Genomic DNA, 26,079 nt, shown 5'->3' on the forward strand with positions numbered 1-26,079 from the left:
TTAATAATAAATTTTTTAAATTTAAAGATTAAAATATAATATAAAATAAAATTTAAATATTAAATTATAAATTTCTCTTTAATTTTATAGAAAAATAAATTTAATATTATCAAACTCGACTTTATAATAATTCACTTACTTTCTACATTTAATTAATCATTTTCTCCGTGTATATATATATATATTTGGGTTGATTTGCTACTTCAATGTACATTATTATTAGACATCATATATATACTTATTGGCAGATGACTTGTATAATCATCATCTTCTTTAGTTAATCCGTCAATCGTCATTAGGTTTATTTATATATGTAGCCTTAGACTTCGTAACTAATCCTCCTAGCTCATGCGTAGCTAATCACCAACCAACACAACAGAATATCCCCCCAATTTCAACTGCGTCGTTGAGCTGCTGGGCTAGCAGGTATTCCTATTTAAAACTATGAGTCGTAATCGAACCTTGTGATTTCCTCACTGAATAACCCAACTACATTTCTCCTCAAGGATGATTATGAGCTAATAATTAATAATTAGTTCTGATTAATTACTAATTAAGCGAGAGCAATGAAAATAGAAAGAATTACATTTATACATATTATTTTCTTTAGAAATTATATTTTCCATTGTATTATTGAATTTGGGAGTGTAACTCAAGATATTTTAAATAAAAATATAACATCAATTAAAAAAAGAGCCTCAAATATTATTTTTTAATTAAAATAGTTAATTATCAGATAAAAAGAAACGAAAATCTATATTTACGGAAATACCATGCCTTTTAACAACTTCTCACCTTTGTCTCTTGCCGTTGGCATTTCTGGTTTGGCAAAACCCAAGCAGTAGCAGATCATAATTCACCGTCGAAGCTCAGGTACTTTGAGCTCCTGAACTGATCAGGGTCAAGAAGAACGCACAGAGAATATGATTTTAGGCGGAATAGAGGACGAAGACAAATGGCTTGCCGAAGGAATTGCCGCCATTCAACACAACGCCTTCTACATGCATCGCGCTTTGGTATTTCATCAATTCATTGAAACTCATATTTTTCTTCTGATTCCTTTTCTAAAGCCCTAATTTTTCGCCTCAATTCCCAATCTTAGGATGCTAACAATCTTAGAGAAGCTCTCAAATACTCTGCTCAGATGCTGTCGGAGCTCCGAACTTCGAAACTCTCCCCTCACAAATACTACGAACTATGTAAATCCTAACTTCCTTATTGATTCATCGAAAAATGATGTTACTTTGGATTTATTGTCGTTGATTTTCAATTTTGTTATTGGATTTCATTTGGATTCGATGGATTTTAGATATGAGAGCTTTCGATGAATTGAGAAGGCTGGAAATATTCTTTAAGGACGAAAGCAGACATGGCGTTTCGGTCGTTGATTTATATGAGCTCGTGCAGCATGCTGGAAATATATTACCTAGACTGTGAGTTAACGAGACTGCTGCAAAATCCTTTTACTTACTTATATATATATATATATATATATATATATATATATATATATATATATATATATATATATATTTTTTTTTTTTTTTTTTTTGTACAAATAGAGACCAATGTTTGAAATATTTACCAGGTATCTGCTGTGTACGGTAGGATCAGTGTATATCAAATCGAAAGAGGCTCCAGCCAAGGATGTGCTTAAGGATCTTGTGGAAATGTGTCGCGGGGTTCAGCATCCAATTCGTGGACTATTTCTCAGAAGTTACCTTGCTCAAGTTAGTAGAGATAAATTGCCAGATATTGGTTCTGATTATGAAGGGTAAGAATATTTCTTGTTTTTTTTTTTTTTTTCTCCTTTCCCTCAGGTGGAGTAGTTAAAATTTTCAAATTTGAAAAAGTTTCACTATGTTTTGTTTAGCAGTATTTGATTTTCCAAGGATCAATAGTGGCTCACGGCTCACGCAGATCTTAAATATTATTTAAGGAAAACATTATTTATTAGTATCAAAGTGGCTTAAAGAATTTATCCACTGCACCTCATTAGGTTTGATTCATAAATCGTTTGCCTTTGCTGCTGCCACAACGAAACCTAATGTGGTAAGGTAATTTAGCATATTCACTGTCACATCATATTTTGGTTTCATCTCGGGGGTTAAAAGTGGTTTCTATTAGCTAAGTGCGATATGTCATTAGTAATTTATGAATCTTTTTCTGATATCATAAGCATCTTGAATTTTCATTTTTCTAAATTTTTTAGTATTTGATGTTGTAAATACTGAGGCTGCAAATAATATGTGATCAACTATGCTTTTTTTTTTTAATACACATTTAAATTTGATCAAATTTTTCTGCAGAGATGCTGACACAGCCATGGATGCTGTAGAATTTGTGCTACAAAATTTCATTGAGATGAATAAACTTTGGGTTCGGATGCAGTATCAGGTTTGAAGCGTACCAGTGAGCTCTTTTACTGTGTTTTTGACATGCATAGCACCACAGGACTTGCATGCCATACAGTTAAAGCAAATCATGAGAGCATGATTTTTGGCCATGCAGGTGTTTTGGTGCTTGTGATTATTCATACTCTTTGGTGATCCTCAGTTAAGGCCTTCAATTGAGCTTTCTGGTCTGCAGGGACCTGGTCGGGTAAGAGAGAAGCAGGAAAAGGAAAGAAGCGAGCTCCGTGATCTTGTAATACTGATGATCTATATCTACAGCTGAAGACATGTTATTGGATGTATGTGCTCCTATGTAGAAATTACATGTGTCCCTTTGTTTTTCCTCTGTTAGGTAGGGAAAAATCTCCATGTTCTTAGTCAGATAGAAGGTGTGGACCTTGAAATGTACAGAGACACTGTTCTTCCTAGAGTTTTAGAGCAGGTCTGATTATGTAGGTCTTGCCTCATTGATTTCTTTCTTTTTCCCCTTATTTAGAAACCTGAGGTGGCATAATGTGGTATCTGATAATATTTCAAATGTGCATCTGAATATGCTGACACAGGTTGTCAACTGTAAAGATGAGCTTGCACAGTATTATTTGATGGATTGCATAATTCAGGTCTTTCCAGATGAGTACCACTTGCAGACTCTTGACACATTATTGGATGCTTATCCTCAGCTTCAGGTAGATTGTTCCATTCCAAGGACTTTGTGTTTCTTTCTCAAATAGAAACAGAACTGTCTGATATAAGAGTATGACCCTCAATATATGTAGCTGACTAATTCATTATAAAATATACAAATAAAATAACTCCATTATCATAACTCTTGATTTATAACTCATGATATAGTAGCTCATGCATTGTCTTCATGATTCTCAAATTGTTGTTACGTTGCTAACTCTGTGATTTTAACAACATAACTGTGGAGTTTGGAGTGTGCTGACAAAGGATACTTATTGTCAAATTGTTTCTTTCTGACCCTATATGGGTTTCCAGCCAACAGTTGATGTCAAGACAGTGCTATCACAATTGATGGAGAGATTATCAAATTATGCTGCTTCAAGTGAAGATGTGAGTCATCTTTATGCTACCCCCACAAGTCAATATCTTGCCTTTTTATTCATTATGGTTCTTTCTTCCAGGTTTTGCCTGAGTTCTTGCAAGTAGAAGCTTTTGCTAAATTGAGCAGTGCCATTGGAAAGGTAAATTTTTTATAAGCAAGAGTAATTCTTTCAAGTGTTTTCTGATGCTTTGATAGTGTTTATACAACTATTGTGCATATACTGTTTTTTACTATCTTGAACAAAGATTGTAGTTCCGTAGATTTTTATGAAGTGTTTTTGTATTCAGTGCTTTTTTTTTTTTTTTACTTTTTCAAAGGTGTTGTATTTATTGTTGAATTAGCCTGCTGCTAATGCAAGTTGGCTTCTCAGTTAGTTGATGTTGCAAAGGTTTACAGTACATCAAATCTAAGCACTACGGAAATACTTAAGTAACAAAAGGGAGTGACTTTGATGGTTGTTTTCTGTTGATATGTCTAATTGAGATATTGGAATTATTTTCTATTATTTTGATAGCCTTAATTCAATGGTAGGTGACAGAAGCACATGTTGACATGCCAATTGTTGGAGCCATTACTTTGTATTTATCCCTCCTTACATTTACACTCCGTGTACATCCTGATCGGTTGGATTATGTGGATCAAGTGCTGGTATGCTTTCTTTTTACTAAATATAAATATCACACTCTTATTCCTTATCAATGCTTGGCTTTTGAAATGTCTCCACTATAGTCAAGTCAACCATGCAGCATTTGAATCATCCACTTGAGCTTCCATACCTTTTGAATTGTGATGGGCAGTGATCCAATGACCATAATATTTTTATATTAAATTGTCTATAGGGGGCATGTGTGAAGAAGCTTTCTGGAAAGCCAAAGCTTGAAGACAGTAGAGCAACAAAACAAATTGTTGCACTTCTGAGTGCTCCATTAGAGAAATACAATGATGTCGTCACTGCCTTGACACTTTCAAATTATCCTCGTGTTATGGACCGTCTTGACAATGAGACTAACAAAGTTATGGCCATGGTTATTATCCAAAGCATTATGAAAAATTATACTTGCATTTCTAGTGCTGATAAGGTAGACCATCTCTACTTGTTTAAATCAGAGCAAACATGGTTCTTGAAAATGTGGTAAGGATGCTGTTTTCGCTTTGTAGGTTGAGGTGTTGTTTGAATTGATAAAAGGCCTCATTAAGGATTTGGATGGAACTACTGCAGATGAGGTGAATACTGAGAGATGTTTGCAGTAAATTTTCATATTGGGAATATTTGACTGATTATGATTCTTTATGTAGCCTGTTTTGTGATATCCTTTTGATCTGCATGGTAACCCTTTTTTATGTTATATATGTACCAATAGCTTGATGAAGAGGATTTCAAGGAAGAACAAAATTCTGTTGCTCGCCTTATACACATGCTTTATAATGGTGAGCCAGAGGAAATGTTGAAGGTCAGTTGGTGGTTTAGAGGATTTCAGCATATAATTACTTCTTGAGTGTCAAATATACTTGAATCTCTCAAAATACTTCTATTTTGTAAAGTAACATTTTTATTATACATATTTCGTCCTGGTTTTACTGAAATGCAATCGCCAAATAGCATAATGAAAGAAAGAAAGCTCGCTTCAGTTCCTTATATCAAAATGTTGTCTCAATATTTGACTAAAGCTGGTTTTCTTTTGCCTCCAAGTTCCAAAGATTGTGGAAAGAGATGATTCTCCTTAATTTCAATTAATCTGTATATGGGTATATATATATATATGCAATTGATTCCTATAATTGTGTTCTACTAATTAGGAAGAAATCCTAAATAAGAAATCCTAAATAGGAATACAGAATACAGAATATAAAGAGAAATAATATAGTGATTGACTTTCCATAATACTCCCCTTCAAGTTGGAGCATATGTTACAAATGTAGTCAATCCTAGCTTCATTCAGAGCTTTTGTGAAAATATCTCCTAACTGTTTTTCAATTTTGATGTGTCCTGTTGAGATGATCTGTTGTTGAATCTTTTCACGAACAAAGTGACAATCAATCTCAATATGTTTGGTCCGCTCATGAAACACCGGATTAGAAGCAATATGGAGAGCAGCTTGATTATCACACCACAATTTCGTAGGCAGGGAGGTCTTAAAACCTGTCTCATCTAGTAATTGAAGTATCCACATTACCTCACATACTGATTGTGCCATGGCTTTGTATTCCGATTCAGCACTAGATCGAGAAACTACACTCTGCTTCTTGCTTCTCCAAGACACCAAATTTCCTCCAACAAAAACGTAATATCCAGTAGTTGACCTCCTGTCAACCTTAGATCCAGCCCAGGCGGCATCTGAAAAATATTCAACATTCAAATGCCCATGATTACCATATAACAAACCTCTTGTTGGAGCGCTCTTCAGATAACACAAGATTTGTCCCAAGGCTTCCCAATGAGTAACAGTTGGGGAAGACATAAACTGATTTACCACACTAACGACATAAGCAATGTCAGGATGAGTGACTGTAAGGTAGTTCAATTTTTCTACAATCTCCGGTATCTCTCTGGATCTTCAAACAACTCACTATCCCCTGCTAACAGTTGTAAATTTAGAGTCATTGGTGCACTGCAAGGCTTAGCATCTAATTTTCCTGTCTCTGTCAATAGATCGAGGACATATTTTCTTTGAGACAAGAAAATACCCTTCTTACTTCTCATAACTTCAATACCCAAGAAATACTTTAACAATCCAAAGTCTTTGGTCTGAAACTGGGTTTGGAGGAAGGTTTTAAGAGATGAAATACCTGCAGAGTCACTCCCAGTGATGACAATGTCATCCACATAAGACTACCAGGAGAATTACACTAGCCTCAGTTGCCTATAAAATACTAAGTGATCATATTTACTCTTTTGCATACCAAATTCCTGTACTGCTTCACTGAATCTCCTAAACCAGGCCCTAGGACTTTGTTTCAAGCCATAAAGAGACTACCGAAGCCTACAAACTTTACCCAACTCCCCCTAAGCAACAAACCTAGGTGGTTGCTCCATATACACCTCCTCCTGAATATCACCATGAAAGAAAGCATTCTTGATATCCAATTGGTGTAGGGACCAATCATATGTAGCTGCTAAAGAGATAAACAAGCGAACAGAATTAAGTTTAGCTGCAGGAGAAAAAGTGTCAGAATAATCAACCCCATATGTCTGAGCATATCCTTTTGCCACAAAGCGTGCTTTTAACCTAGCCACAGAACCATCAGGATTTACCTTTACTGTAAATACCCATTTGCAACCAATAACTTTCTTACCAGTTGGCAAAGGCAACAGTTCCCATGTACCATTAGCATCTAAAGCCTCCATTTCCTCTTTCATAGTAGCACACCAGTCAGGATGAAACAGTGTCTCACCAACAGTATTAGGGATAGGAACAGAGTCTAAAGAAGTAACAAAACACCGAGAACAACAAGACAATTGATTATAAGAAACAAAAGAAGAGATAGGGTAAGTGCATGAACGCTTACATTTACGAAGAGCAATGGGTAAGTTTAGGTCAGAATTATGATCAGTATGAGGTACAGAATCTCCCAACGAAGTAGCTGATGGAGGATTTGAGTCAGGAATCTCCAATCTCCTGGAATAAACATGAACAACGGGAGGTCGAGTAGGTCTAGAGACAAAAGGAACATGCTGTGGGAGAGGACTAGACATTGGTTGGATAATATATATTAAAAGATCATCCTCCTCTTCTTGACTCTCATACACAGATGATTGAGGAAAGAATGGAGTGGACTCAAAAAATGTGACTTCTGCAGAAGCAAGATAACGATTAAGAGTAGAAGAGAAACAACGGTACCCTTTTTGGAGCCGGGAGTACCCAAGGAAGATACATTTGAGAGACTTCGGATCCAATTTAGTAACCTGTAAACGAACATCACGCACAAAACAGGTGCAACAAAAAATACGGGGTTCAACAGGGAGCAAAGATTTTGTAGGAAACAAAGCAGTATAAGGAATATCCCCATTAAGGACAGAAGACAGTATACGATTGATAAAAAAACATGCCGTAGAAACTGTATCCGCCCAAAAGTGTTTAGGAACTTTCATATTAAAAAGAAAAGCACGAGTTACCTCAAGAAGATGCCTATTTTTTCTTTCGGCCACGCCATTTTGGGATGGGGTATCAACACAGGAAGACTGATGAAGAACGTCATTTTGTGTTATAGAAGACTGAAATTGTAGTGAAAGATATTCTTTGGCATTGTCACTTCTTAATATGCACACAGAAATATTAAATTAAGTTTTGATTTCATTACAAAAGGCATAAAAGATAGAAAACAATTTAGAACGATTCTTCATTAAATATAACCATGTAACACGAGAGTGATCATCAATAAAAGTAACAAAATAACGAAATCAAGTTTTAGAAGTAACAGAATAAGGACTCCAAACATCAGAATAAACTAACTTAAAAGGGGATGAAGCCCGTTTATTGACTCTAAACACAGAAGGCAAGCGATGATGTTTTGCAAACTGACACGACTCACATTCTAGTACTGATAAAGACTGAAACTGAGGACACAGCTTCTTCATGGTAGACAAAGAATGATGACCCAATCTACAACGAGCTTCAAGAGGTGTTAAGGTACCGGAGCAAACAAGTGATCGCGGTACATGATTTTCCAGAATGTAGAGACCATCTGACTCACGTCCTCTACCAATAATCTGCTTCGTCGTAAGATCCTGAAACAAATCAGTCGGAAAAAGGAAAGCGAGAACAATTTAAGGTACGAGTAAGTTTACTAACAGAAGTAGATTAAAAGAGAATTTTGGTAGACACAAAACAGATGACAAAGAAATTGACGAAGTCAGGTTCGCAGTTCCAGAACCCATGACACAAGTAGTAGAACCATCATCTAAAGTAACAGTAGAGGAAGTGAGATTAGACTGAAAACCAGATAAAAGATTATAATTACCTGTCATGTGATCTGTCGCACCAAAATCAATAACCCATTTGGATGAGGAAGACACAAGGCATGTAGTGGATTTACGTGACTCAGGGATCGCAGCAACAGAAAAACGGGTAGACTTTAGAGATGCCTGATACTGGGAAAACTGTGCAAAATCCTATGCAGATACTAAAACAGTTTTCTCATAGAAAGATACTGTAGAATTCTCTGCTGCTATATTTGCCATCTATGATCGCTGATTTTTCCTCTGAAGTTGCGGACAATTATATTTTGTATGGACAGGCTCATGGCAATAATAACAAATGACTCCTCTTGAGTCCTGATTAGAACTAGCCTCCCCATTACGCTGATTACTTCTGTTGCCTGTAATTCCTCCTCTACTTCCGCTTCTATTACTCTGTTGTCCATTTGGATTACGGCTAATAAGAGCACTACTGGCAGGCTGTAAGCTTGCTGAACTTTCACATCAGGACTAAAAGACAACAATACATTAAATTTCTTATATACCCGTTTAAAATCCATAAAATAAGCCGTGAGAGACTTATCCTCTTTCTCAGCAAGGTAGAATGCCTTGCAAACATCATAAATACGGAAGATATTCCTTTTACTAGAATACAGAAAATCTAAGTAATCCATCAATTCCTTAACAAATTCACAGTGATTAATTAAACTAATTACCTCACTGTGAATCGAGTTCCGAAGCTGCAAAAACAACCGAGCATCCTCCCTTAGCCAAGTTTGCCGTGTATCATCAGTAGGTGGGTCTTTAGTAAGGTGATCATCCTTATCAATGCTACGCAAATAGACCCAACAGTCTTACTCCACTCCAGGTAATTCGAACCATTAAGTTTGTGTTCCATGATTCTAGTCATCATCGGAATCTCATCAGAAATAATATTCTTATTGTCTACCATTTGTTGAGACAAAGAAAACTAACCGAAACACTAATTCAAAGTGCTTACAGCCGCAAAATAACCCAAAATCACAAATCAAGCAAATACCGAAATAGGATCTGAGAGCCAAACCTTAGAAGTCCTTTAATGGTGTACTGGATCAGGCAACAGCACACAGTGGTGGAATGAGGGGGTTGAGGCGACGCCGGCGATGCTGATACGAGTCGAAACGGCCTGCGGACGTGCCTCCACGCGCCGGCGATTGAAGAAACGGCAAGAACCTGAGTTGGGCGCGTGAGCCTCACGCGCTTGGATTCTGGCGACTGGATCAGAGGGGACGGCCGGTCGGCGGCCAAGGTCTCTCCTAAGCTGGGTGGGGAGAACAAATAGTCACCCTAGATAGATGACCTAGGGTAACAATGGGTTTCTGTCCAAAAATAGACGGGAAAGAAATTCCATATTTAGATTCTTTAATGAACCTGCTCTGATACCATATAGAAAGAGATGATTCTCCTTAATTTCAATTAATCTGTACATGGGTATATATATATATACAATTGATTCCTATAATTGTGTTCTAAATAGGAATACAGAAAACGGAATATACAGAGAAATAATATAGTGATTAACTTTCCATAACAAAGATCATCCAGCTATTTTCTTTTCTACAATGTTCTTGCGACTCTATCCATCTGCCGCTGAATGGCATTTCTCTTATTTTCCACTAGGGCCTAACATTCATTATCCTTTAGGTTTAATGAGTGTCTTCTTCTTCTCTGAGGCTGTTTGTCACCTTTCAATGAACTGATCTATCTTGTAAATTAACTATGCAGATTATCTGTACTGTGAAGAAGCATATAATGACTGGAGGACCAAAACGCTTACCTTTTACAGTTCCTCCTCTCATATTTTCTGCACTTAGGGTATGTTTCTTACTTTCACAAATGTTGGTGGACTTTTTTCTTCAATTCTCTCTGTGTTCCTGTTAGCAGATAGCATTGGTTTAAGGTTATATATATGGCTTTCTATCAAAGTACCAGATGGTATGCCTTGTTTCTTTTATACTGAAAAGTTTTGAGGCTGTTTTTGAAACAAATAGTTTAACAGATAACACATGACAATGTTAAAGATGTTACTTTTTGTCATATCATTTCCATATGTACACATTTCTTGGCACTGTCTTTTGTATCAACCCTGTTATAGCTAAAATAGGATGCATGATAAGCTGATAGCTATCCACAACCCAACTTTTTAAAGGAGGAAAATTTGTTATTTATGTCTCTGTACTTCAGAGAGGCTGAAGATACAGTTATTGTGATCTAATCATGATCTCTCTTCTTGTAAATAAAACTGTGTTCCTTTGTGATGACCATTTTATTCCTTCAGCATGTCAATGGCCTGGACAATATTGAATTATACAATGTGAAAGTTCTCTAAGAAAAACTAATTTCCATATCTAGTTTTGCAATATGGACTGTGATATTGGTTAATTTTGATTATTTAATAGTATTATTGCTCACCATTGCTTCTTCATTTTCCTTTTATCTGGAATGAATGACCAAATCAAAAGTAGTTGAAAGGTCGGTTCTTGAATGAATGACCAGCTACAGTTAATAACGTCCCGAGCTGATTATTCTTTGGAATTCTGTTTGTTGCTTGCAGCTGGTCAGGAAGTTGCAATGTCAGGATGGAGATGTAGTAGGAGAAGAACTGCCTGCTACACCTAAGAAAATTTTTCAACTCCTGAATCCGGTAACTCTGTTTAAGCTTTTTCTTATTGCTGTTGCCATGTCATGATCGGTCTCTTGATGCATATACATAGCACTAATGGAACCTGCGGGAATGACATGTTTAATTTTATGCGTGAACTGAAATCCTCCTAGCAATTTAGACATATAGTTCTTGACTAGTTGGAATGCTTGTAAACTGTCTTGGTTTCTTTTATCTTTCCAGTTTTCTACAAATATTGTTTCTTTCAACCAATCAAGTTTGGATTCTTCTTTTAGAAAATTTCCTTGCCAAAAGTGTTCTTTGATTTCTTTTCATTTTACCCTTGCTTTTTATTTTCCATTTTGCCTCTAATTTTTCATTGTTTTATGCTTATATTTCTTTGCTTGATATAACACCAGTGTGATTTTATCTTCCTAGTGCTTCTAATAATATTATCTGGTTTTATCAGACCATTGAGGCTCTGTCATCTGTTCCATCATCTGAGCTTGCATTAAGGTTGTATTTGCAATGTGCTGAGGTAGGTCATGCCATCATGGTTTCACTTGGTACCGCAGAAAAAACTGATTATGAAGTTTTTTAAGAGCAAATGAATTCAATAGTTTTTGCCCACCCAATTTGTGAGGGCTGCAGATGAAAAATTCACCACACTGATGTGCACCCAGCCACACATGTGGACCCACCCATGCATGCATATGCATACTTAGTGCTTAGTAACCAACCTGCTTGCATGGCACACACCTACCACAAGCATGTCCACCCCTGAACACATGAGCAAGCATTGCATGCTCGTTCACCCGCTTTCTAATCCATCAATCTGCTTCCTGCACTGCAATCAGATTACACATGCATGTGCGCTCCCACTTAACCACATGCTTGCCCCGTGCCACATGCATGGGAAAATTTTTTTCAATTTATTTTTGGAAGCCATTTTCTTGGTTAAGGAGTGACTGGTCTTATGAACCTCTCTGGCTTTATAATTAACAGCAGTTCTAAAAGCAAATGCCTATGCCACACAAAGTTTATTGTTTATTTTCTTCTTCTTTTTTTTTTTTTTTTTTTTTTGATAAAGACATTTACCACTTAAGTTTGATCTCCGTTGTTTTTGACCTTTGATAATCAGGCTGCAAATGACTGTGATCTTGAGCCAATTGCTTATGAATTTTTCACTCAGGCATTTGTCCTATATGAAGAAGAAATTGCAGTAATTACTCATGAATCATTCTCTGATACTTATTGGATCACTTGTTCAATAAATGACATTTTTGCCTAGTAATTTTTTTAATTACACCAATTGTGCCTAGCTTTCAGGATTCCAAGGCGCAGGTGACTGCAATACATCTAATTATTGGTACTCTCCAGAGGATGAATGTATTTGGTGTAGAGAACAGGGATACCTTAACACACAAGGCCACTGGAGTAATAACAAACTCTCACAATTCATTTGCTGTTCCATTCTCTATATTTTCTCCAAACCTGTAAATGACTTCACTCTCTCTCTCTCTCTCTCTCTTTCTCTCTCTCTCTTAGTATTCTGCAAAGCTTTTGAAGAAACCTGATCAGTGCAGAGCAGTTTATGCATGTTCACATCTATTTTGGGTTGATGATCTGGATGGCATCAAGGATGGAGAAAGGTTTCTACATTGCTTCTTAAAAATAGTATTTGCATTCCTACCATCAATTAATAAATACTGATATCTTGTCTAATTTCAGGGTCCTACTTTGTCTTAAGCGTGCCTTGAGGATTGCAAATGCCGCACAGCAAATGGCCACTGTTACAAGAGGCAGCGGTGGACCAGTTATACTCTTTGTTGAAATATTGAACAAGTAAGTAGTTTTGGCCTGTAAATTAAACCTACTTATACCATACCATTAGCTAGAGTTGTAATCATGGCTTGTTGGCATATGCTTCAGGTATCTGTACTTCTTTGAAAAAGCAAACCCACAGATTACTAGTTCTGCCATCCAGAGCTTGATAGAATTAATCAATACTGAAATGCAAAGTGATTCTACTACCCCTGATCCAGCAGCAAGTGCTTTCTTTGCCAGCACAATTAGGTACATTCAGTTCCAGAAACAAAAAGGTGGTGTTATGGGTGAGAAATATGACCCTATCAAGGCGTGACTTGTAACATTTCTAAACTGGCGTGTTAAGTGTGAGATCTCATTCAATCGAGTTGTTTGGGGTTTGATGGAAGGAATTTTCTGGCTGTTGCCTTTGTATAATGTAGCTTTTAGTTTTCGTCCCCCAATTGATTTGGGAAGAAAAAAAAGTTCAGCAAAAAAAAATCCAAAGGCTCCAATTTGAAATTAAATTTTCCTTTTGTATTATTTTGGTTAGATTTGCTTGAGTTTGTGCATTATTCTTTGTAGAAATTCTCAGAGAATCGTCTGTTGAATATTGCTGATTATGGTGTATCATTATTTGTAGCATGCCGTCCTTGTGTTTCTCCTAATTGGTAGTCCTCCATTTCTGTTGTATACGTAAAGGATTATATATTTTGTCAAATGTTATTTCGTGTTGTAATTTTGGCATTCCTACAGATTTCAGCTCAATCGGATTATTCATAGGCCCCCCTTTCGTTTCAGATTTCGACATAAAATATAAAATTTTAATCGCTAGGCTATCTGAATAAATATTATGAAATTTAAAACTATTGTAATTTTGATTATTCACGACAGAGCAAAATCATCTCTTCTTGGAATTCCCTGTATTAGCAACGAACCAGACCGACAAATTAGATATAGCTGGCACGATTTTCTTCTACCCAGGTTTAAGGGTACGAGTTAATTAGAACATCGCATAACTTGTGGCCCACTTCATTCTCTTCTCAGGCCCAAGCTCGATGCCGAAATCAAAATAAAATTTAAAAAAAAAAACTCTGTAATTCGATTTTAATCTTCTAAATTTTGAATTGAAATAAGCGAATCGATTACTTTGATTGTTGTTATATTAATATATATATAACGTTATTGCCATGAGATGGAGGAATCTTACCTATAAAATCCATACAAAAGATGTTAGAAATGTGATTTAAAAAATATATATATATGTTAGAGATAAAATCGATATTTGATTAAGAAAGTTGTTGATTGTTTGGTGGGTCTAATCATCTAACCCTAATGCTAAAGGCACATGGGTCTACAAAGCTTTCCCCATGTGCTTTCCCAACTTAATCAAATACTTAATTGCGCAATTACTGGGGGAATGGAATTACAATCATACTTCAAAAATTTCCATCAAATTCCATCTTATATATACTTGACGGAGATCAACATTTTTTTAAGTTGAATGGATGGATTTTTAAATCACTACTTGTTAAGCTGGAAGAAAGATCCTGTTTTTTTTTTCCTACTCTAAGAAAATAAGTAAATATAAAATGTTTAACTCCATAACAACATCAGAAATTCCTACGATTGCCCTAACAATAACATACCTATGGGACTAGATTACACATGGGCACGTCCTCTAGATTCCATATTATTATTATTATTATTATTATTATTATTATTATTATTATTATTATTATTATTCCATAAGAATTTAAAAAAAATAATAAAAAATAATATGCCTCCCACGTTGACATGCCCGTTAGTAGAACTTGATGCTTCCATCTCTTCACCACGTATTTTTCTCTGTGTTTTCTCTCGAAAAAAAAAAAAGATTAATTAACTAATAAAACATATCCTACGTTACCAACATGTTTAGATGATAAGGTTGTGATTAAGTCAAAAAGAGTTTAAAAAGGAAGGGCCATGCCAGCTAATTTATATTATTTTTTTAATTAATTAGTCTTATTAACACCATTGCTGCTAATTAAGCATCCCTTCTCTTTAATTTTGCACTCATATCTAAGGTTAGTGCTATCATAAATTTTAGTTATTTTTATATTAAATATTTATATCAAATTTTATATTCTCATTATTTTAATTACATATATATATATATATATATATTCATTTTATATATGTAAATTTTTTAAATATACACATTAAAATTTATTTAATACATCATTATTTTTATGACATTTGTTAGGATATGATTGCTCAATATGGGTAATGTTGAGTTTTCTTATAAAGTTAGTAACCTATCAATAACGGCACCTTAATTGCTACCATCACTTGCATATTTATTGCCTGTACAATTCTGCAGGCCCATCTATACCACTAATGCATTAGCCATAACCGGTTAAAAAGCATTCAACTCTTCTGTAAATAAATTCATACTCGACGGTTAATTTGAAAAGATTATTTTATTTTATTTATATTTAATTTTTTTATATTTATACAATGACTAAATATTATTCAATAGTTACATGAATTTAATAATAAATCTTTTTAAGATTAAATTAAATAAAAAATATCAATCAATAATTCTGAATTTCACCTTAAGAAAATCATATTCGTTATATTAAAAGAGTTAATGCTATTATTTTTCTTTCCTGCTTTTGGCTTGTGTCCTTGTAAAGCTTTGAAAACTAATCCACTCCCACATCCTATGTAAATCCATAATTACATTTGTTGGGGTTGAAAAAGATCATAAGGAGTTGTTAGATACACAGCTGGCATAAGGTTGTGTAGGTCAGCCACTCTTCAACCGCAAATACCATCCGTTCCTCGCCTTTCCCAATTGCCTCCAAAAACTTTCCTTTCTCTTTTCCATTCCTCGCTTTTATCTTTTTAGGGTTATTGGCTCTTTCCTTTTTCAAATTTCAGATCTCCCCATTTTTAATTTCAGTCTTTTAATTTAGGGTTCTTGCTTCCTTTCTACATTGTGTATTTTCAATTCTTCTGCTTCAGCTGTCGATGATCAATAATCGATATAGAATCGATTTCCAATATAAAGAGGCAACCCCATTGTTCTCATTGAATTCAGGCTACTAATACTTTTACTAGTGGGAGTAAGCCAAGAGATCGGGTGGTGGAAATGAGCGCCTCCAGGTTCATTAAGTGCGTCACCGTCGGCGATGGCGCTGTCGGCAAGACTTGCATGCTTATCTCATACACCAGCAACACCTTCCCCACGGTATTCTCTCTCTCCCCCTCTTGTTTATTTTTCGCATACTTTCTCTTGCTCTTTGAAAGATTTTTTTTTTTTTTTCTAAGTCATGTTCTTTGCAGCTTCTTCTATATATCCGTCTCGCTCCCCGGGGAAGAAAGGGGAAAGTTTCTTTTTTTTTTTTTTTTTTTTACCGCCAACATTGTATGTACTTCAGAAATAGGTTAAAATTTTAGTTTGACTTTCAATTTTGCGGTTTTCAACGTATTTGATACTTAGATCAGCTGTTACTAGTACTTTTGTAATTCTTCGAGCTTAAGAATTCTATACAAGCGCAATAATTGTTCTGAAACTCAATTTGGTACTTGTGGATCTTGCTTTATAGGAGAGGAAGTTCACATTATAGGGCTAGATAATGTTAGTTTTTACACACACGGGCTTCTTCTTACGAGAAATTATACTGGTAAGAAGTGTCTCCTACAGTGAACTATGGGCAGTAGCTCTAGTGTTAAAGGTGTGTGTAAAGTTAGTATAGGTCCTTGGTTCTGACTCTGACAAGGATAAATTGAAGCGGGGGAGCCGGAAAGCCGCCTTGGTCACGCTATGTACATTTTTTATGATATTCTCTTTTGAATTATGCCTGAAACCATCATCTTTGTTTTTGAGGAAGCTCTGCATGGAAAGAAATGCTTTTTGATGCTTTATTAGGCTTGGTGATCCTTGCCATCTGTTGAAGTTTTCATCGTCAAACTTTTTTATCTCATTCAAACTTGGTCCTTTTTCTCTTTGCTTTTGAGTTAGGGGGATACTAGCTATTCACTTAATTTGTCATTATTTTCTTTTTTCTGTTGTGATTGAAAACAGGACTATGTGCCAACCGTTTTTGACAATTTCAGTGCAAATGTGGTTGTGGATGGGAGCACGGTCAATTTAGGTTTATGGGATACAGCTGGTAATTTGAAGTTCTCTTTAAAAACTTCCTCATTCATTTATTGCCAGGAGTTATTTCTTGATTTAGGATTCATTCTTCACCTTTGAACAGGTCAGGAGGATTACAATAGATTAAGACCTTTGAGCTATCGAGGGGCAGATGTCTTTATTCTTGCATTCTCTTTAATCAGCAAGGCCAGCTATGAAAATGTTGCCAAAAAGGTGTTATCTCAGCAATGGTTGTTCTTTTTAGATGATGAGTTCATGTAAAACAATATGTTTATTTTTATGGGAGCTGATAAATTGTGTGCACTTTCCATTTCAGTGGATTCCAGAACTGAGGCATTATGCACCTGGAGTTCCTGTCATTCTTGTTGGAACAAAACTTGGTAATGCTTTAGCTATCATTCCATTTTCTTTATAGCATTGATACATTTGAATTGTTTGTAGTTAGCCTTGTGTTTGTGGAGGGAAACTGGTTTGAGATATTATCATAGGATATCCAAGCCAAAAGTAACATGGTCTAGAGCCTCTTGGCATTAAGTTTTAGCCTTGATCAAGGCTTGCGAGGTTCTTATGCTGGATGACATGTTGGTTCTTTATTTTTTAAGAATTTTTACTTTTTATAACCACATTTTGATGATGGTCAATTTTGAGATGTTCCATTCTAGAACAGTAGAACGTTTTTATAACTTTTGAACTAGTGAGCTAATTCATGTCAGTTAAGCATGAATATCCTTCACTGCTGATATTGTCTTTTGAACTCTCTTTCTAAACTTTACTAAGTTTTTCATTTAGTGCATTTTCTTCAATATGAGAGACTTCCAATATGCCACTTTTGCAATCTTGGCTATTTGTTTTCACTAGTTCACATTTCCTAGAACTGTTGATTCTGCATATGCTTACATATGATGCCTTTTTTTGGTGCATGAACTTGAGGATGTTAGGTTAGATCATTATTTTTTTGGCAGTGATGTACTTTTGTAGCCAGTCTTGTTGAAGCTCTATACTTTGAAGGATTTGAAGCTTTATTTTCTTGATAACTATTTGTACCCATTTAATTAATATGCAAGTTAGATCATATTAATTGTTGGTGCTAGTTATGCATTGTATTGTAGTATTTACTACTTTACATTATTTTGCTTTGCTTTGCTTGACTTGACTGCTGCAAATGAGTGAATGGGTTTTCCCTTTCTGATCAAGGAGTAGAACTCTTCATGAAGTAATATTTTTTCAAGTTAATTTTTTTCATACTTATCTGTTTCCATTCACAGATCTTCGCGAGGATAAGCAGTTCTTCATTGACCATCCGGGTGCAGTGCCTATCACTACTGCCCAAGTAAAGATCACAAGTTTTCCCTCCTATTTCCCCATCCTCCTCTCGTCTTATTTAATTTATTGTTTTGCTTTTATCTGAAGGGAGAGGAACTGAGAAAACTTATTGGAGCTCCTGCCTATATAGAGTGTAGCTCAAAAACACAGCAGGTATACATATTTCCTTTGTTTTCAGCTACAATATGAACTGTGTTCGTGCCTCCGCTATTGATGGAATGCACATTACGTTGTGATTGCAGAATGTGAAGGCGGTTTTTGATGCAGCAATCAAGGTGGTTCTGCAGCCCCCCAAGCAAAAGAGAAAGAAGAAAAAGGGACAAAAGGCTTGCTCTATATTGTGATGATGTGGGAAAGAGCATGCTTTGATAGAAAGAAGTTGGCTTTTCGGTTCATCACTGTTTTACCCTTTAATTTTCATGCCCTTGCAAGGAAGCAGGAGATCTTGTTGTATAGTCTTGACTGACATTCTAGGGAGTTTCTGTGAAAACATCAGATCCTTTTTTCTTTTTTCTCATGATCTATAATTGTACTGCATTTATTGTCAAACATGAACATCCTTTTGCTTTTCATGTCTAAACTGTTTCCACGTATTAACCTGATTTTTGGAAGGTCCCATCTATTAGAAAACTGTTCCTGACATGAATGTGGCTTTTTGGGCTAATGCACTTGATATCCGATGGGTGGCACTGCCGAAGGGTTGGCCCTAGAACAATACCTTGTGTGGCACTGTTAACATTGCGCTTGATGTCCTAATCCGCATGCTTCCATCGTTGACGGCGGCAGCAGCAGCAGCTTCAGGATTATCCATTATATCGGAATTTGTCACACATTCTGATACAGGCGGGGTGTGTGCAGTGCATTTGGTTGACCAAATTGAATAGAATTATTCGAATATCCAATTTGACATCCTGTTCTGCTCCTGGTATTGTGTGAGTGGTATTGTGTTATGATATATTTCATTACTTAAATATTATAATTTTAATAATAAAAATTATTATTTTTAACTTATAATTTTTTTAAATAGATAAATTTATATATTGAAAAAAAAAAAAAATAGTCGGTTTCACTTGAATGCTTTAATTGGACAAACTTAAAAACGTGCATGGAAAGGTTGTTATGAGAAGCTCTTCACGTATTCTTAAACTGGGTTGCAAGTGTTATGGCAGAAATGGGCGCGATATGGACATGAATCAGCCAATTGAATTAAAATTGAATCAGACTAATTTTGAGGTAAAATTATAATTTTTTAATAAAAATATTTTAAAAACTTTTTCTAATCAAATTGAATTAAATCCAACCAAATTAAAACTAAAATTGAAGTGAAAATAAGTTTTCTCGGTCCAGTTCTATCCCCAGCCCTTATCACCTCAGCCATTAGTTGCAATAAAAATGGCAAAGAGTTGAAGATTGCAATAACATTCCTTTCATTGATGAATTTCAAGTATGGAGTACAAAAAATCTCTTGTATAATATTTTAAGTAACTTGCTAACAAAATTAGTGCCCGAAGAATTAATTGATTATGTGCACAGTTTTAAACGGAGAGTTTTGTATGCATGCATAACTCCATTTATGGGCGGCTAAGATTTGTTTACTCGATATTTGAGGTTGAGGATAATTAATTTGTTGGTTTCTCACCTACCGACCAACATGCAATGCCAACTGCCAAGAAATGAAGAGCAGCTGCTCATCTCCACTGCGAAAATAAGCTAACCATCCAAATTGACTTGTTTGTTTGGTTTACATCTCCCACTAAATGCATTAATTCATTCTTCTCGTGTTCTTAACAAATCAGCTTATAAACACCTACCATTTATGATCTAATTTAAATTTATAAATATTTAAAATTTTAAGTAATTATGTATTTGATTAAAATATTTATAAATGATTGATGCATTTGGTAAAAAATAATTTATAAACGCGTACATTTATTATTGAAATAATCAAAATAAATATTAAATTAGATTTATAATGTAATTTTAAAAATTAAATGAGAAAAATATAATAAAGTACTTATCAAACTAACTTGTAAGCACAGAGCATATAAGTATTAAAATAAAAAGTTGAGTCCATTAACTTATTTTTTTTAATTTATAAAACTCAACTTTATAAGTTTAAAAATTATTATAAACAAATATGTAAATCTATTTTTAGAGTTTATATGGTTTGATAAGTTTATAAATTAAGACAAACAATTCTAAATAAAAGGTGTGTAATAATTACTAATTAATTATTTAAATATTAAAATTTTTATGAAATTACATTACAACCTTATAAAATTATATTAATTGTATAAGGTTGGATATATCATTTTACACTTAACTTTACTAAAATAATTTTATGACACTCTCATCTTTTAAAAAATCTTAGAACACACCTCCAAAGAATTTTTAGTAAAATTCAAAGATATAAACTTGTGTATTCCGTGATTTTATAATTATCATTTCATAGTTAGAGATCCATCATTTCATGGTTAGAGAGATCCAAGTTATGTATTAATGTTAGAAATTAAGCATCATTTCTTGGGCTCCCTTCTAATATTGTATACAATATTAGTTGTAATTAATTACCTATTAAATAAGGATGTAGGTTATTATAAAATCTGAGTAATTTTTAGATTAAATATTTGTATTGTAATTATACACACCTTAATTAATGCACCAATTATAATAAGATACAAAGTCATAATTGGTGCAATTGGAAATTAATACAAAATTACTCTTTTAAGTATATGTGCAATGCAATATTTTTAATTTTGTTCTATAATTATCCCCCATCAGCATGGTTTGGCAAGAGTACTCTTTTGTGAGGAGCAGAAACAAAAAGCAAAGAAAAACAAGATTATATTGAACTTGAACTTTGCCAGTAAAAGGAAAAGAAAATTACTATTCATAGGACGAAAGAGGAGTATGTTTAAAATCAAAACGATAAAGGGAAAAAAGAAGAAGAAAGAGAGACATGGTAGCCTTGCCCCTGGCTTTGGCTGTGCACCCCCAATTCAAAAAACGCTGGTGGTGATTCACAAACAGCCAAAACCCAACCAACCAACCTTCCTCACCAGTCACACAGTATTCATGAATATTTTAATTCTAACCCAATATAACTTTACTTCACCGGAGACGTAAAAGTCGCCGGAGATTATCTGTCGCTCCGGCGTTGATCCCAGCGGCTTCTGCATTGCAACTGAGTTTTGGCCTCATAAAAAACTTTGGCAACGGTAAACTGCTCGGGTGTGGAGATAGTGCAAACAAAGAACATGACAAAGTGTCCAAATCTGTGATGCCAATAGGAACAACACCATTACCTGCTATTAATGAAGACGATGGCGATGATGATGATGATAAAACCTTAGAAACATCTTTTGGTAGATCGTTAGGGTCGGGTCCTAATGGGACAGTCGACGCAATGATAAAAGACTTGGCCGATACTGGAACAGTTTCAGTTGGTTTCGTATCTTTCCTGGGCTCTTCTCTTCTGGGTATGGCCTGTTTAGATTTCTTAGGTGTGAGAGAGTGATCTCTGGTTCGATTTGTTTTTCTAGTAGTTGGTGGGCAAGAGAGGTCTCGGGTTTGAGAAGAAGGAAAAGAATTGTGGGGTCTGGAGATTGGAAGAGGAAGAAGAGGTGGTTGTGATTGTTTTTGAATCTGTTGATGTGGATGCGGTACTGAGAATGAAAAAGAAGAAGGAGGGTAGGAGAAGGAGAGAGAATGAGGAGGAGCAAACAAGATACCACCACCTCCACGGATGTTGTTGTTTGTGGGAACCAAGTTTTCAGTGGATCTTGAAACGTGACCTCGAGTGTTTTTCTTTGATTGGTTCTTGATTTGCTTGTTAGGAGACATTGATTGATGGTGAGCAGAGGACTTTTTAAAAATTGCCTCCATTGCTTACCACCTTAATATATCGATCCAAAAGAAAAAAAAAATTAAGCAGATATCCTCAAAATATAAACAAGAAAAAGAAAATTACAATATAAAGAAAGGCAATGATCCTGCAAAATAACGCGATCACCAACCCTGATGAAATTTCCTTTAAACGGAGGAAAAATCCTTACAGATTTTCTCTATAAAAGTTGCAGAAGACGAAGGGAAAAGATTTGAAAACTAAAAACTTCAACTCAAAGGAAGAAAGAAGAAAATGATCAAGATAATTAAGAAGAAACTGATCAAGATAATTTGGGCTATCTCATAAGGAGAAAATGATAAACCAGATCTTACGATCCCACAGGAGATCCTAAAATCCCTACTTCTGAGAGGATTTAGATTTGATATTTTAGCCTGTGATATATTTCATGACTCTCGGCGTCAGCTGGGCGCCTCTTCTTATAGAAGAGCCCGCAACGGCTACTTCGATTTTTTTTAATATATAATTTTGTATAAAAAAATATTATTTTTTTTTCTTTAATGAAAATGTCGCAATTACTCCTAATTTACCGACAACCGTTGCGGTCGGCTACCCCTTAGTCCAAAACCGGGGACACTGTAGGGCGGCAACCGCCGACCCAATGATAACCGTTGGATGGTCTTTTTTCTGAAATAGCCGTTGAGAGCATTGCGACCGTTGATCAACCACTCGGGTTCTTCAAAGTTGGTCCAGTGAGATAAGGACCAAAAGAATCCTAGCCATACACGTTTTAAACGGGGGGGGGGGGTGGGCTCCACAGTATTTAGTTAAAAATTTTACGCATTTGGTGGTCGTACAGTATTACAAAGCAAAGGAGGGGCCAGGCCTCATGTATTGTAATTACACGTGGCAGCGTGTCAGCCGTTGCCACATGATATGATATTGAAATATGATTTTCTGCTGCGTGATTAATGGGTCCCATATTCGTCATTTAAATATGATACTGAAGTATGCATGTGAATGTGATGTGGCCATTTGCATTAAGTATACTAACGTTAGGCGTTGCACGAGCCCTACCACCATTATTTTTTTTTTTTAAGATTAAAAAATAATATGTCTTTAGCCTTTACCATGAACAATTCAGTAATAAAATTGGTCGGCACGTATTAGATATATTAAATTATCAGTTAATGTTTTTTTTAATCAATTATTAAAAAATATATATAAGTGTAATAATAATAATTATTAAAGATATAAAATAAACAAAGAAGAGTTTAATTTAAAATTCTAGTGATGCTTTAGAGATATACAAGAAACAGGCATTGTTGTGTAATATAAAAATCATGGGCATCTTACTATTAATTAGTAAATAAAAATCTATAGGTTGAAAAAATTGAAAAGGACTAGTGATTTGATTTTTCTCGAGAGACAGACAGAGTTGGAGGAGTCTCCAGTCCCAACCACCGCAAGGATTTTGTTTTTCTGGTGAAGTTAACTCCTAAGCTAATCTAATAAGGCAGCTCTTTTTAACGGAAATAGCATTCGTAAAAATAATAATGGCTTAATATATAGATGAACATATTTTGACCAAGTAGACCATCACGTGAATAACCGAAATGAATTTAATATATAAATTAATAAATTTTATATGAAATATATTTTTATATTTACGCGGACTATTTTCGTTGACTTGTGCACCGTCCAACTCCAAGGCAAAGGAGTTGCTACTTGAAGATAAACAAGGCAAACTATAGTTTAACAAGAACACGTAATCAGCGTTGGATTCATGTGATAAAATTAATTAAAAAAAAAAATGTTTTTTTGGTCATTTTTATTATCACTGTATCAGCTTAAGATGCCAACATTTTATCTTCACGTGAGACTAACCAACAAACAATTAAAAAGGAAGAAGACATCACATGAAGTTCCTTGATGCAAATTTTAGGCTGTGGATTGGACAACATTCATTTCATTATGTTGGTCTATAAGAAAATGCACAATAGCATATATCTATTTATTTTGATTAAACAAATAATTAACGCTAATTAATTAATTAATTAAAGCTCATGCAAGACATTAGGTTTAATTGTCTTAAGGGTTGAAGATTTGAATCTACTGTCACTATAAATGCCAATATTGCCAGAAAGCTGAGTGAAACTGTGGAAGTTTTATATGGGGTTTTGTTCGTCACCAATTGAGAAAAGGCAAAAGGGGGGCCTCTTCTTCTTCCTAAAACTGATGCCCATTTCAAAAGTAACCACAACAATCAATCCCTTTAATCAAATATCATCATACCCTTTTGCGTTTAAAAGGTGGTTACTTAATGCTTCATAATTAATTAATGTTCTTAATACATATTTATTGTGTTTGGCTTCAATGGAATGTGCGTCGGTGGGACACAACCATGCCTCATGGCTCATGCAACTGAAAGCATGTGCTTCCCTGATGGCATGGGACCGAGAGAGGCAATGGTAGTGGAGGGTTTGCCATGGTACGAACAAAGCCCAACGAAAGCAAATGGTGCCTCGGGTTGGGCCTAGCTAGACCCATTATCACATCATTGTGATTATTTATTTATATTTAAAAAAATTCTTAATTATCTGAAAAACACTGTGATTAAATTGGGTAGAGGATAAGGAGGCAAATGTTGCTTTCATTTTTAAAGATTTGGGGAGATAACAGATTGTGATTGCAATGTAGAAGAAATCTATGTCATTATCAACAATACTGTGAAAATCATTATCATACTATTTTAGCTGTCTTTCAAAGGGACTGCGTTGCTTCAAAAAGTTGAAACCTATCGAAAAAAATTATTGAGAATTTAGTATTTTTGTTTTATAATTATATATAAGTGAGTCTTTTTGTAAATCATAATAAATGAATTTCATATTTATATAAGTAAATCAGCATTATTCTAAGTGTTTTTAATAATTATTTAATAATCTCTCAATTAAATGTGATGCATGGAAATTATTTTGTTTTAATTTTGTAATTAAGATAAGAATTTCCTTGTTTTTATGGTAAAGCATTAGCATGATTTAATTGTGCTACGATTTTTTTTTTTAATGGAAATGGAGAAAATATTTTATTAATTAGAGAATATTTATTTGTTTTTTTTTTCCCAACCAAATATATATATATTTTTTTTTAAAGTAGCCAACCAAATACAATTTAAGATTATTGATTCTTCTAATTTCAATCTCTAATTCAAAAGTATAGAATAATGTTATCATAAAATAAGAGTCACTTAAAACAATCTAACATTAAATTTCTTGATATGAAAAAAAAAAAAGGAAATATAAGCCAAATCCTCATATTTCTTAATCTAAATTGATCATAATTAATTAATTAATATTTAATTATTTTTTATTAAATAGAATGTTGGCATTATATATTAAAATCATGGCTAAAATGATGCTGTCTTCTGTACTCCGCAGATAAGAAAATTGATGAGAGTTGAGAAGACGACAAGAGAAAGGCAAAGGGGAGAAAAAGCAAGAAACAGTCCAAAAGGCAAATTATCCATGTCATTAGGAAGATTTAAATAAGGCCAAAATGGAATTTCAATCGTTGATTTGATTTTGCTTTCGTGGTGAACATATAATAGAATTACTATGAATTTAAATTTTTAAAATAATATTTATAATGAGATTTATATATCAAATATTAATTATTTAAATATATTTTAAATAAATAAAATTAAATATGTTATAAAATTAATGAATTTTAAAATATAAATTTTTAATAAAAAATTTAAAATTAAATGAATTTAAGCAATATTTAAATAATAATTATAAAGAATTTAAAAGAAATTTTATTTATATTTAAATTAAAATTTGAATAATTTTTATGAAACTTTACTCATTCTCTCATTCCCTAACTTTTTATTTTATTTTCTTTCGTCCCGACATTGAAAAAAAATTATATTTTAGAATAGAAAA

The 26,079-nt window shown here is 34.3% G+C and overlaps 3 protein-coding genes across 6 annotated transcripts; 2 read left to right on the forward strand and 1 right to left on the reverse strand.

Moving 5' to 3' along the window:
• The first annotated feature begins 787 nt into the window (after nucleotides 1–787).
• LOC110655898 (vacuolar protein sorting-associated protein 35B) lies at nucleotides 788–13,560 on the forward strand. 4 transcript variants are annotated; one of them, XM_021812385.2, is made up of 22 exons: nucleotides 788–1,016; nucleotides 1,103–1,199; nucleotides 1,310–1,433; nucleotides 1,589–1,774; nucleotides 2,310–2,397; nucleotides 2,590–2,646; nucleotides 2,746–2,835; nucleotides 2,957–3,079; nucleotides 3,393–3,467; nucleotides 3,539–3,598; nucleotides 3,991–4,107; nucleotides 4,299–4,538; nucleotides 4,618–4,683; nucleotides 4,821–4,910; nucleotides 10,139–10,228; nucleotides 10,968–11,057; nucleotides 11,485–11,553; nucleotides 12,157–12,237; nucleotides 12,345–12,452; nucleotides 12,564–12,667; nucleotides 12,747–12,860; nucleotides 12,948–13,560. In XM_021812385.2, the coding sequence occupies exons 1-22, from the start codon at nucleotides 924–926 to the stop codon at nucleotides 13,156–13,158; spliced, it is 2,373 nt and encodes a 790-aa protein (XP_021668077.2). In that variant the 5' UTR covers nucleotides 788–923; the 3' UTR covers nucleotides 13,159–13,560. The 4 variants fall into 4 exon arrangements, with proteins under 4 accessions (XP_021668077.2, XP_021668079.2, XP_021668081.2 ...); XM_021812387.2 differs by lacking the exons at nucleotides 788–1,016; nucleotides 1,103–1,199 and having other exon boundaries at nucleotides 1,609–1,774; XM_021812389.2 differs by lacking the exons at nucleotides 788–1,016; nucleotides 1,103–1,199; nucleotides 1,310–1,433; nucleotides 1,589–1,774 and having other exon boundaries at nucleotides 2,310–2,412; nucleotides 2,512–2,646.
• A 1,912-nt stretch (nucleotides 13,561–15,472) lies between these two features.
• On the forward strand, nucleotides 15,473–18,866 carry LOC110655899 (rac-like GTP-binding protein 5). Its single transcript, XM_021812391.2, has 7 exons — nucleotides 15,473–16,059; nucleotides 16,897–16,984; nucleotides 17,075–17,184; nucleotides 17,288–17,351; nucleotides 18,237–18,301; nucleotides 18,382–18,447; nucleotides 18,537–18,866. Exons 1-7 carry the CDS (start codon nucleotides 15,961–15,963, stop codon nucleotides 18,636–18,638), a joined length of 594 nt encoding a protein of 197 aa, XP_021668083.1. The 5' UTR covers nucleotides 15,473–15,960; the 3' UTR covers nucleotides 18,639–18,866.
• Nucleotides 18,867–21,161: 2,295 nt separating this feature from the next.
• Nucleotides 21,162–22,622, reverse strand: LOC110655897 (uncharacterized). The gene is made up of 2 exons (XM_021812384.2): nucleotides 22,311–22,622; nucleotides 21,162–22,189 (listed from the first exon to the last, which is right to left on the reverse strand). The coding sequence occupies exon 2, from the start codon at nucleotides 22,177–22,179 to the stop codon at nucleotides 21,406–21,408; it is 774 nt and encodes a 257-aa protein (XP_021668076.2). The 5' UTR covers nucleotides 22,180–22,189; nucleotides 22,311–22,622; the 3' UTR covers nucleotides 21,162–21,405.
• Nucleotides 22,623–26,079: the final 3,457 nt, after the last annotated feature.

This window comes from Hevea brasiliensis, chromosome 12, assembly GCF_030052815.1.
Source record: "Hevea brasiliensis isolate MT/VB/25A 57/8 chromosome 12, ASM3005281v1, whole genome shotgun sequence".
Taxonomy (NCBI): Eukaryota; Viridiplantae; Streptophyta; class Magnoliopsida; order Malpighiales; family Euphorbiaceae; genus Hevea; species Hevea brasiliensis.

Excerpts from the sequence above, each read along its gene's own strand:
- LOC110655898 (XM_021812385.2), top strand. The coding sequence starts at position 924 with ATGATTTTAGGCGGAATAGAGGACGAAGACAAATGGCTTGCCGAAGGA. Across the intron at positions 1,775-2,309 it reads ATTGGTTCTGATTATGAAGG|AGATGCTGACACAGCCATGG; the intron begins GTAAGAATATTT and ends ATTTTTCTGCAG. Across the intron at positions 4,108-4,298 it reads ATTATGTGGATCAAGTGCTG|GGGGCATGTGTGAAGAAGCT; the intron begins GTATGCTTTCTT and ends AATTGTCTATAG.
- LOC110655899 (XM_021812391.2), top strand. The coding sequence starts at position 15,961 with ATGAGCGCCTCCAGGTTCATTAAGTGCGTCACCGTCGGCGATGGCGCT. Across the intron at positions 16,060-16,896 it reads CCAGCAACACCTTCCCCACG|GACTATGTGCCAACCGTTTT; the intron begins GTATTCTCTCTC and ends GATTGAAAACAG. Across the intron at positions 18,448-18,536 it reads GTAGCTCAAAAACACAGCAG|AATGTGAAGGCGGTTTTTGA; the intron begins GTATACATATTT and ends TTGTGATTGCAG.
- LOC110655897 (XM_021812384.2), bottom strand. The coding sequence starts at position 22,179 with ATGGAGGCAATTTTTAAAAAGTCCTCTGCTCACCATCAATCAATGTCT.